We start from the raw sequence: 13,037 nt of genomic DNA, 5'->3' as shown, positions 1-13,037 counted from the left end.
TCTCTGGGTTTTATTGACTGATTGCAGACTGTAGCCACTAAGGTTACATATATGTGTGAGGCTGTCTAATCATGAAGCATATGAGGCAGAACTTTGAAATCAGATAAGAGTTGGCTTCACATTCTGGAGAGAGCCTTTTTGTAGGAACCAAATCAGAAAGAGAGCGAGAGAGAGCTCGTTTACAAGGTTTCTTGTGCCAAAGTACAATGTATTATTTTGTACTTTATTATTTTTTTCTTGCTTTCTTTTTGAATATTGTTTCTGTTTTGTGTGCTCTAATTCTTTCTGAAGCATTTTACTGTTTTGACTTGGGGTTTGTTTCCCTCCTCCCTTCTTTCCTGCCTTATTATTTGACTTGTGGCTTGCCTTCTGGCTTCCACTTGCCTTTTGTGGCTCTTTGGAGCCCATTTTTTTTAATATACCCCCCCCCCCGCCAGTCTTACTTGCTTCATTAGTGTGTGACTGGTTATGTTGCCTAAGTGGGCTCAAGCATGTACTGAACTCTTTGGATTTGCCTCCTTCCCCTTGAAGCTGCTGTGGTTGTTTGGGAATTACAATTAATTTGGGATTTGTCTGTCTGGTGTAACAGTCTGTGTTATATGACTGAGTGTCGCAAGCATAACCCAACCACAACATTTCAATTTTATTTATCATACAGAGCCCAGTAATAAAGTATTTTTTACAGAATTACACTATCTTATCTGACATCTGAGCATAAACACAGCACATCATGACTGGCAGGGTATCTTCTGGCTCTGTTGGGAAGAATGTGCAGCATGGTGGGGGCAGATTTGGCAGAGGGAGAAAAAGGGATGATTTTGAAAAAAAGCAGCAGCAGCCAATAGTACTAGCAGTCTACCTGACACTTGAAGTCCTCCCTGCAAGTTGAAGCGACTGTTCTTTAAGCTATGTGGCTGCAGTGCCAATTCCTCAAGCTGCTTTATGTGTTACTATTTCCTATCAAGTCTCCCATAGATTTTAATGTTAAACACAGGCACCTTCCATTGCTTCAAAAAGGAGGACTGCCTTTATTCTATCTGTCTGATATTGGTAGTATAGATTTCCTAGTGGAACACTGAGACCCCACTGATTTTTGTCCAGTTCAGATAGAAAATCAGGAAGGCAGAGCCTAGAAGGATGGGAGGGGAGTCTTCAGTGGGAAATAACAACAAAATAGAATTATGAAAGCAAAACGTCAATGAAAGAAATAAAAACAAAACCATACCAAACAACCCAATATCAAAACAGTCCATTTGGGAATTAATAATAAAAAATGAAACAAATTAAACAAACTCCCATACATGAGGTTAGTTGTTGCTCATAATTTGTCCTGGGAGAATGTGAAACATTGCATTTTTCCAATGCCCAAATCTTAACAAAAAACTACAAAATTGTAGACTGGTGAGATGGGCCACTGGAGTTTGGAGTAATATTTGGAATGTGTATGGACTGGATACCTACTGGATACTGCCTATGCTCCTTGATAATGCAAATGCATGCACTGTTTTGTAACTTAACCCTTAAATCTCTACATCTATGGGACATCTGAGAGAAATACTCTGCTTAATGTTCTCTAGTACACTATTTAATATATTTAATACATTCTACATAATGTTCTTATTACACTCTGAAATTATAGGATTTAAACTTGCATCAGTTTCTCTCTACCTAGAAGGCGTCAATTTCATGAAGTGTCTACTTGGCAAGGGATTTACTGTTCAGGAGCCTTTTGTCTTTCCAAGCAGTAAGAGTTATTTAGCCTATTATGTTTCATTCTGCAGAAAGAGATTTACTAGGTTAATTGGAGGGACAGCACATGACAAGTTCTGGACGCCTACTGGGGGTGGGGCAGCTTTCTTGATCATTTGTGTAAATGAGCAGTGCTCACTTTTAATCCAGGTATAATCCCATTTGTTCTTCTTAAGAGTTGAACATGTACAGCGACTGCTAGGATATTGAGTCAGGAAACCTATCCTATTTTGGAGGTAATACAAGACCAGTATTCTTACTTGGTGTGTTGTTAAAACTCAAAAAGCCCAAAGTTTAATAGTTGGTGATTCAGGAGAGTAGTGAGAAAATTCATGGATACTTCCTAATGGTTTCTTTCACAGAATTACTGCGATTTATGTGCAGTCACTTCTGGGATGGGGAAGACTCTTTAAAGGTTCACAGCATCAGCAGAACCTTAAAATTAAGTGACACCAATCATGCCCAATTAATATTGGGGGTGAGGGTTATACTTAAATGCGTATCATAGAATCATAGAGTTGGAAGGGTCCTTACAGACCATCAAGTCCAACCCCCTGCCCAGTGCAGGAGCAGCCTAAAGCATCCTCAACAAGTATTTGAAGATAGCCAATGAGGAGGAACCCAGTACATCCCTAGGTAGCCAATTCCACTGCTGAATTACTCATAACGTGAAGAAGTTTTTCCTAATGTCCAGCCGGTACCTTCCTTCCTGTAGTTTAAACCCATTGGTTTGAGTCCTATCCTCTGTTGCTAATAGGAATGGCTCCCTTCCCATCCCCTAAGTGACAGCCTTTTAAATACTTAAAGAGAGCACTCATTTGTTACTATTTCCTTCAGCCTCCTCTTCTCTAAACTGAACATTCTCAAGTCCCTCAGTTTTTCCTCATAGGGCTTGGTGTCCAGGCCTAGTTGCTCTCCTCTGCACCCATTCTAATTTCTCCACATCCTTTTTGAAGTGATGCCTCCAGAATTGCACGCAATACTCCAGGTGGGTCCTGATCAACATGGTATATAGTTGGACAATGACATCATGTGATTTGGACATTATGCCTTTGTTGATACACCCCCAAGACTGCATTTGCCTTTTTTGCTGCTGCATCACACTGGCTGCTCATATGTAGCCTCCTATCCACCCATACCCCAAGATCTTGTTCACACACACTGCTACCCAGAAGAGTATCTCCCATCCAGTATGCATGCTTTCCATGTTTGTTACCCAGGTGCAGAACCCAGTATTTATCCTAGTTAAATTGCATCTTATTCAAATCTGCCCACTTTTCCAGTATGTTCAGATCTTGCTGAATTCTAACTTCAAGGGTGTTTGTTACTCCTTCCAGTTTGGTGTCATCTGCAGATTTAATGAGTAATCCCTTCACACCCTCATCCAGATCATTTATAAAAATATTGAAAAGCACTGGGCCCAGTACTGAGCCTTGTGGCACTCCACTGGACACCTCCCTCCAATCAGACTTTTGAGCAGTATATGCAGTATCTGGGGGCAGAGGAGATAATGCTACAGCAAGTATTCATCATAAACTGTAGACTTTTTGTCAGAATGGATGGAACAACCTATAGTTTAGATCATTTCACATATTTTGCTTTTTATATGACCATGTCTAATGTCTTGTGTGAATGGGTAAGTTTCCTGCCAGTCTCCTGTTGGTGGGAGAGGGAAGGCGGCATAGTATAGCCTGATCTCATCAGATCTCAGAAGCTAAGCAGGGTCAGTACTTGGCTGGGAGACCACCAAGGAAGATTGCAGAGGAAGGCAATGGCAAACCACCTTTGCTTCTCACTTGCCTTGAAAGCCCCAGCAGGGGTTGCCATAAGTCAGTTATGACTTGATGGCACTTTACACACACTCCTGTTGGGGGGGGTAGTGAACCCCTCACCCTGGTTTTCCATTGGTGGACCACTGCTGTTCTTTACCTCCCACCCCATGTAAATATTTTACTGGGGCTGGGGAAAATGGACTGCCATCTAGAATTATTTTTATGACTGAATTGTTATTTATTGTGGTTTTCATGTTACAATTTTAATGTAAATTTAATTTTTTATGTTATCCGCTCTGTGCCCGTTCATGGGGAAAGTGGGTTACAAATGTAATAAATCAATCAAATCAATCAATGAATGAATGTAATAATGTAATGTGTGCATGTGACAACCATATTGGCAAATGTGTGCACGAACCAAGTGCATACACAAGGAAGCCAGCCATTATTACAATATTCATACAGCATTTTCCTTGTACATGATGCTTGAGAAAGCAACATGTACATGAGCTTTATATATAAAAAGACAGCTCCTTGCCCTAAGGAGCTTACAGTTCCAACAGGCGATGGAAGAAGAGTAAAGGGGGGAATCAAATTGTGTTGGTTACAGTTCCTCATCAAAATATGGTGGTAAACCTGGATTTAATATGTCTGTGAAATGATCCTAAATTACAAACTTTTGTAGTATTCAGTCCTACAATAAAGGATATTACTTTCCCAGGTGCTCCAACTAAAATTAGCTCCCACTCTCAACTATTCAGAGTTATTTCTCATCATAATGTCTATAGTCAATAGAAACAGGAGTTTATAGTTCATTTGAACTATGCAGTTCAGTTGAACTATCAGGCTCAATGACAGTACCAAAAAAGCCCCTGAATCAAAGCTTTCTTACTGCTAAAATTTCTATTTATCTGGAGATTTGTCAAAAACAAGACTAACAGACATCCTCAATTGTGGCCCAAAAGTGCTTAGAATGCTGACTGTCTTGAAGATATGCTAACATATGAAGAGATATGCCAGTGGCAAACCACACGAGCATCACACTGTTGACATGTTTATATAATCCCTATGCCAGCACAGACTTGGGCAGTATCATGGGCATACCAAGGGTATAGCTTGACATTGTTGACTTCCTAAGCCTCACCAACCTCAGATATGTTTCCAGCACCTGCATAACTTTTTGCCATTGAAAACACTGGCATACTTCAAATCCATCCCACAGCAGTGCAGGAAAGGGGCGGGGGACAACTTCCCCCCACACTACACACACCAATACAGTTTAAGATACCATCTAAGTCTGCAGCCAGTCTCTCTCCCTCCCTCCCGTAGCCAGGACCCCCATAGCTCAGATGACAGGAGGCTATATCTCTCTAGCCCATGCCATGCAAACTTAGAGCACAGAGCAAGACACTAAACACTTGTTTGGTTTGCCCCACACTGTTCTACTCAGAATCCTTAGAGGGGCAAACAGGAGAGCAATGAACACTACACAGGTAAGCAAGGGAGAGGGAATCCTGTCCTCAAACTGGGACTGGTACAACAGTCTTCCCCTAATACCTTGTACAACTTCTGTGTATTGCACTAACAATCCTGACTCCCACCACTGTACCAGCAGAGAGTACATGCCGTCAGCATAAAACCATGGCCGTTTCCCCATGGTCTAAAAATAGCACAATACGGAAGGTTGACGGCTTCCTTGCACAATTTTTGACACCATCCATTTACAAAATGCCACAAATGTGATTTGTGGCGTTTTGTAAACGGATAGTGTAAAAAATCATGCGAGGAAGCCAGCAACCTTCCGTGAGTATCGCACTATTTTTAGACTGTGGGGAAACAGCCCATGCTAGGGTCAAACCCTCCCCTGGTGCAGTCTGGGTGGCACAGCTGCAGTCTGGGTTGTCTACCAGCCGCTCCATGCTGGTCTGAGCCACTGCTGACCTAACCTATGATGCCCATTGCCTTGCAGGAATAGACTCCCAACATGGATCAGAGCCTCGTGGAGCTGCTCCAGTTCCATTGTTGTCTGCACCAATGCAATCCTCCACCTCAACAGGGACAGCCCATCATGTTGAAAACCTCTTCAAGAAGGAGGGCAGCCATGGACCTGCGTGAACATCAAGTCTGGTCCTCTCTAGTCTACTTGCTCTATGCCACTTCTGTGCCCTTGTGTTGGTTTGGACGATTTGCAACAGAAGAAGAGGCTAGGTAGGACCCAATCCTCAGTATGATACCAGCCAGTTGCTACAGCTACAATAAAACCAACGACAGCTGTTGTGACCTGCTTTCATCTCAGTGCTTGGCTGTGGGGCTGCCAACTCTCTCTTCACTGGAAAAAATATAAGCCACTCAGTTTGCATAAAGTGGATGTGGGACAGGGATGACTGGGAGGTTTCTGGGCTGACTGGGAGTGGACATTGGTAATGAGCTTTCTCAATCCAGAAGACTGAGACTTGGAAGAGCAGCTGTGAGGGAACTAGAAAATATCTTTTAAGATAAAGATATCTCTCTGGAAACCAAGATCAAGATAAACTATGGTATTCGCCATTACTATGTATGGATGTGAAAGATGAACAATGAAGAAAGCAAACAGGAAGAAAATTGATTCATTTGAAATGTGGTGCTGGAGGTGAGTTTTGCAGATTCCATGGATGGCCCAAAAGACCAATAAGTGGGTTTTAGATCAAATCAAGCCTGAATTCTCCCTAGAAACTAAAATTACAAAACTGAGGTTATCATACTTTGGTCACATCATGAGAAGACAAGATTCTCTGGAAAAGTCAATAATTCTGGGGAAAGTGGAAGGCAGTAGGAAAAGAGAAAGACCCAAAATGAGATGGCTTGACTAAATAATGAAGGCCATGTCCTCCAATTTGCAAGATCTGAGCAAGTCTTAACGATAGGACATTTTGGAGTCCATTCATAGGGTCATCGTAGGTCAGAGGTGACTTGATAGCACATAACACAAACATACTTCCTATGGTGGTTAGAAAACGAAACAGTCTCATAATTAAATAATCTATGTCCTTGATTCTTTTTATGGCATGTCCATAGTTTTATTCCCCCTTTCAGTCATTGAAAATAAGGTTGCTACCTAATGGTTAAGGGGAAAGTGCTGAATACTCTAATTACCTTGATGAATGTATGCCTTGATTAATGTACCAGATCAGGACTAAGTAATTTTTAAGAATTTGATTAGAGATGTGGAAAAATTCAGGGAAGGGGAAATAATTACAGCAGAGAATTTTAATAAAATGACATTGTTTTAATAAATCTAACAATGTATCTTATATAATCATTTTAAAAAGTGGTTGACAGATTGGAGTTTGCAATATAGTTGGAGATACTTTCATTTACTTGTAAGGGGCTGTTCTTTGTTCATATACAAAAAACATACTCAAGACGGGATTACTTCTATGTTTCTTCTCTCATTTTGGGTAGGATAAATACATGTGAGATTGGGACTGTCACAAATTCAAACAATGCACCTATAGCAAATTCATTTACAAATAGGGTTGGCAACCTCAAGGTGAGGCCTGGAAGTTTCCCAGAATTAAAGATATTCTCCAGACTACAGTGATCAGTTCCCCTCAATACAATGGCAGTTTCAGATGACAAACTCTATGGTATACCATAGATTATAGGAGAAATCCCTCCTCAAATTTCCTTTTCCACAGGAACTGCCCCCAAATCTCCAGAAATATCCCAGGCTAGAGTTGGCAACCCTAATTACAAAATGTATGTATGTATGTATGTATGTATGTATGTATGTATATATGTATGTATGTATGTATGTATGTATGTATGTCATTTATAGACTACCTTTCTCACTGAGAAATAAGGCGGATTACACAGTATGAGATTAGTACAATCAGTATCAAGTACATTTCCATAAACAATGCCATAGGGTAAATAGATACAAGTTTAAAAAGACATAGCATTAGCAAGAATCCAATATAAAGTAGAAGAAATACTGGAACAGAATATAAAAGATTTCTTCAGGTTCAGTAATGGTTGAGTAACCTCTGTGATCACTTGATGTATTTAATTTCATTTTTAATTTTGGATTTAATTGTGTGTATTTTTTTTTGTAAACCGTTCTGGGCATTTTAGAAAGGGGGATGTCAATAAATAAAGTTTATAAGAGATATTTAAAGGAACAATGAGAAGCTCACTAATTAGTGTGGTCTACTATATAAATAAGAATTGGAATGAAAAGGAAAGAAATTAAATGTACTTAAGGGAACTAGAAAAGAAATGTGTTTCTGCTCAGTTACATGTTGTACTCAAAGAATTTTAACTGTGCAGAGGCCTCGTCTTTAGATGATATCCTAGTTTTCTGGACTCAGTACAGATTACGAAATTTACTGTATCTATATATCTTTAAAAGCAAGGAAGAGATCTTGTGTGGAATGTTACAGATCAATATCTTTATTGAGCATGAGCTACAAGATATTAAGTGTGATACTTCCAAGAAGATTAAATAATGTGGCTAGCAGCTATGTGCAGTAGGACCAAGCAGGGTTTATAGAATGGTGTCTCTTAGTTACATTATAAGTACAATTAATAATGCAGATATCTCAAGTACTCCTATTCGTATGTTTTTTGATGTTCAAACCTTGGAACCTCTTCCTATTGCTCTAAAATTTGAATTACAGATAGAAAAGGGGATATATAGAAGTGGTCAAGCTAAACTAACTGGGTGCACAGATGATATCATGGTGCCATTAGAAAAGCCGGTGCAGTAAATTAGCTATCTTTTCCCATTATTGAATAGCTATATAGTGCCATTTCAGGATATAAAATTAATAGAGAATAAAACTGAAACTCTAACAGTTAAATCTTAAGCAGAGTTACTCCATTCTAAGCCCACTGATTTCAATGAGCTTAGACTGGAGTAACTCTGCTTAGGATTTCACTGTAAATACTGGGATTCCAATGTATATAAAAATCACATAAAGAACAAATTTGGTTTCTTGCATCTCCAGACCAGTTAGATTGTTGGATATATCCTTTAAAGCAGAATGAAAGTTTCTATATTAACTGAATATCAAGTATCTCTTGCCTGATATCTGTATGTCTTTGCAGGAGCAAGCCCCTGAGTCAGCAGTTTCCTGCACAGGCTTGCAGCAGCATCTTTCCCTAGGATTCTGGTATAAAACCTGGACTCCTTTGGGGACTCTATAGTACGCTTAACTCTCTAGTTATGAGAAGAAGTCCATAGACAACTTGCCTGGTGAGAGAAGGGAAGTTAGACAATCCAACTGTCTGTTGTTGCTGCCAAAGGGGATGCCTGCCAGATGCCTGTACCTCTTTGCAGGAGCAAGCCCCTGAGTCAGCACTTCGTGTTCTCTCTCCCTGGAATTCTGGGACACAGCCTGGACTCCTGCAGGGTCAGGACCACAAAACCAAAGGATGAAGGCAAAAGGGCTATTGGGCAGTTGAGGGTAGATGGCTGTTTGTGGGCTAGTATTTGATTAATTTAATCTGTTTAATTATTGGTAGATTTAAATTTTGCTTTATATCTGAATTCTTGAGATAGTTGCTCTTTACATTGTAAGCTGCCTTGAGTGCCATAAGTATGCTGCAGTAGTGAAAAAGACCAATTCTGTGCTGTATTATTAGGTAAGCAGTAGAAAATCTATTAGTCAATATTATAATGCCCCTGTATAGATCTCTGGTGTGGCCTCATTTGGAATACTGTATGCAATTTCGGTCACTTTATCTCCAGAAAGACATTGCAGAGCTAGAAAAAGTACAGAAGAGGGCAACCAAGATGATTAAGGGGTTGGAGCACTTTTCCTTTGAGGAAAGGCTGGAGAGTCTGGGACTTTTCAGTTTAGAAAAGAGATGAGCAACGGTGGATATGACAAAAGTTTATAAAATTATGCAAGAGATAAAGACAGTGGACAGAGAGAACTTTTTGCCCTCTCCCTAAATATTAAAACTCACAGGGATCGAACTAAGTTGATGGGAAGCAGATTCAGGACAGACAAAAGGAAATACTTCTTTACACAAGTGATTAAAATGTAGAATTTGCTGCCAGAGGATGTAGTGAAACTTTAAGAAAAGTTTAAAGAAAACTTAAAGTTTAAAGAAAACTTTAAAAGGGGATTAGGTGGATGCATAGAGAATAGGTCTATCAGCAGCTACCAGCCATGACTAAAGGGAACCTCCATGTTCAGAGTAGGGCTGCCCATCCCCCAGCAGGTATGTTCCCTGTGGGCATGATAATGTCACTTCTGGGAGTGACACCATTGTGCTCAATACTGCGGGCATGCTCCTGCCCTTCACAGGAGCCAATTTTTGCCCCTGTGAAGGGTGGGAGCATGCCCGCCATGGAGCGCAATGACATCACGCCTGGAAGTGACATCATCGTGCCTGTCCAGGAGCTCTGAAAAGGACTCTCAAAAGGTGAGTACAGGTAAGGGAACCTGGCAACTCTCATTCAGAGGTAGTAAACCTCTGTAAAGTAAAAAGGAGGCAACACCACAGGAAGGCTTTGTCCTCTATGCTCTGTTGTTGGTCCTCCATAGTAACAGTGTAGGACAAGATGCTGAATTAAATGACCACTGGTCTGATTCAGCAGGGCTGCTCTTATGTTCTTAAAATTAAAGAAGACAGACTGGTGATCTCACCTTCACTATCTTGGAGAATTGTACTAAACTGTCTCAAGACTAGGTAACATAATATATATGTGGGCAAAAGGTATAGGTTGAAATGTTCCTAATGGAGCATTTGGGGAAATTTTAGATTCATTTAAAAGGTTTCGGTGTTTAACACAGTCACAGCATAAAATTTCATATTGATGGTGTTTGACTCCATTATGGTATAAATTGTCAAGGAGGAAGTATGGACACTGAGCACATGTGGTAGATTAGTGAAGGGGCATGATCTTATTGGGCTTTAGCTGGTCATGTAGTTATAAGGCAGATAACAGAAATTCAGTCATATCTGGATATATTTATTCTAAATCAATTTAGGGTGAATTATCAGTTGGAAACTTGACTTCTAATACTGAATAATTTATCACATCAAAGGTTGTTTGAAACTGAGATGTAAAGAAAGCCACTTCTCTTTCTTAAATGGAGTGATTATTAAAAGTACTAGGCTTATTAAAAACACATTCTGACAGATAAAAGATTAAAAGGAATGGAATTTCTAATAAGAATGCTGTGGAGATATTGGTTGTGTGTATATTGATATCTGTAGACAGGTGTATTTTTATGTTCTAAATAATGTATGATATTTGTATTATATTTGATAGAAATGAAAAAAGAGGTCAGGAGAGTAAAAAAAATATTAAAGGGCAGGTAATGTGCCAGTTGCTTATACAGTAGGAAATAATCTTAGTAACAACCTGAAAGAGAGTGTGCTGAGGTAGCAATCCTTCATATATTAGGGGTGCTAGAAGTACATGATCAAACTGTTCCAAATTTTATCTGTGAAAACGGGGGGGGGGGCTATTATAAATCCCCAGAACAGAGTATTCTGAAGAATATTTGCATGGTGAATAAATACAGTGGAACTGGATTGCTCTTTCTTGCTCTCTCTAAATGGCACTCTTACTACGCACCATCTGGCCCTTTCTTTCTGGGTGTAGACTGACTATAGATCTGCCAATTTGTACCAATTTAGAGAGGGAAACAGATATTTGGAAGAGATGCCAAACATATTTAATAGAGCCTGATTAACAAGGTCAATCAAACAGTAAGTATAATAGATAACTGAAGCAGATGGACACATACACACAATCCCAATATGGATCCAAGGATTTTTTTAATGCCTCTAGTATGTACACCTTAATGTGTTACCTTCATCTCCACTCATCTTGCACTTAGAGGCTATTCTTAGTTGCCTCGAGTTATAGGAATAACATGTTGTGCAGCAGAGGAGAGAGATTGACTTTATAAACAGAAGCCTCAGGAGACCTGCTAAACATGTCGTTTACCATGTAACTCTTGATACTGTAACCATTAGCTTGGTAACAAAAGTGTTACCCAGTGGAACAGGTTAAATCTTAATCTTGTCCATCTGCAAATTATTTAAATCTTTAGTAGTAGCAAAGATGTTAATCTTAAACCCCCACCCACATACTCTATAGGCTGTGACCCTAACCAGAGAATTATAGCTTATGCCTTGAAGTTTCTCTCTCTCCAGGTTCAATATTTGCACTGCTAGGGCTAACCTTAATATCTCACATGATTATAATTTCACAAATATAGTATTTTACAGACTTTTGCACAGGTACTGGGTCAATCAGAAATCTCAAGGTAGCATTGAGATCTGTTTGCACAACTACTGTGTACAGAGACAAATAGTCTGCTTCTCCATATCAGTGGTACTATCTATATGTAGGGAACCATACTATCTATATGTAGGAAGCTATATGTAGGAGGAGATCACTGTTTTAGAAAGCACCTGGCTTTATCAGTCTCATTATACCCTGGAGATGAACAAGTTGATGTTTTTTTCACTTTTTCAGTTTTTCTTTAATCTTCAAAACATTACCTATTATTCAGGAGGGTGTGTCCCAAAGTTCTAGGACACAAAACAAAGTAGGTATAGTGTGCACTTTTAGCTTACTTTTCAGTGACTACTTGGTCAAGTAAGCTAAGGAGGCTATTCTCCTGGCCTTCAATTCCTTATGAGGCCTACCTATGTCGACAGACAATCTACCTTTTCCCAATATACAAAATGTGATATTACCTGCTAAAATCACTCATATTAGTTCCACATCATTTTTGAGGCAAATAAGTTTGATGACACTTTAGGAAACCAGAAAAAATGACTTCTGTCATGTTTGTTTTCTGTGGGAAAGCCACAATCCAAGTACTCAGCACTTGGCCTGTCAAGCTGTAACCACAACTACCACATGTACTGCCACTTCTTCCTGTACCTGGGGGAATCACTCACCACCTCTGTCTGGACTGAATTCCCATGGTCATGCCTTCTGTGGAAATGTTCAGGACTGCCTTATGGGAAATTGTTAAAAACTTCTTTAGACAAACAGAAACATTTCTGTATAGAAATACAGATAGAATGCAACTAATTGTCTATTATAAACAAGTTTCTTTTAAAACAAGTTTTAATCAGTCATTCACCAAGCATTCAGTGTTTGAACCTTGCATATAAAATCACTGCTTTGTGAGAATATTCATCTCAGCTTGTTGAGCATTACTTACCTCTGAGTTTGAAATATTTCAGATGGTTGGCTGCAGCCTGTTCAATAGAGTCATCTGGACATATTTTAACTCCAGTAGGAAAGAAAATTGATCTCTTCCTTCGAAATCCCAAGCTGCCACTTCTTTTCTCTGAGTCCCTAAAATCAAGATGATGCTTCAAGTCCAGAAACTGGGGAGGACTTGTTGTTGGCAAGCCATCAGATGCAAGATCTGGTGTAGCATCCTTAACTTGTGTCTTCTCAGAAAGTGAATAGGTTTCTTCTGCAAAAAAATCACAAGCAAATCTTTATGTAGCTGCACACTTTTGTATAGTCACAAAGTTATTGACTCT

The 13,037-nt window shown here is 39.5% G+C and overlaps 1 protein-coding gene across 1 annotated transcript in view; it reads right to left on the bottom strand.

Moving 5' to 3' along the window:
- Positions 1 to 13,037, bottom strand: part of IMPG2 (interphotoreceptor matrix proteoglycan 2) — a 117,526-nt gene that overhangs the window by 102,804 nt on the left and 1,685 nt on the right. Inside the window, exon 2 of the mRNA XM_054973940.1 lies at positions 12,707 to 12,967. Coding sequence (XP_054829915.1) covers positions 12,707 to 12,967 — 261 coding nt within the window. The remainder of the gene's footprint in view (positions 1 to 12,706; positions 12,968 to 13,037) is intronic.

Source organism: Eublepharis macularius, chromosome 3 (genome assembly GCF_028583425.1).
Source record: "Eublepharis macularius isolate TG4126 chromosome 3, MPM_Emac_v1.0, whole genome shotgun sequence".
Lineage (NCBI taxonomy): Eukaryota > Metazoa > Chordata > Lepidosauria > Squamata > Eublepharidae > Eublepharis > Eublepharis macularius.
Note: the sequence above shows the minus strand (reverse complement) of the source record. Positions and strands in the feature narration are given on the sequence as shown.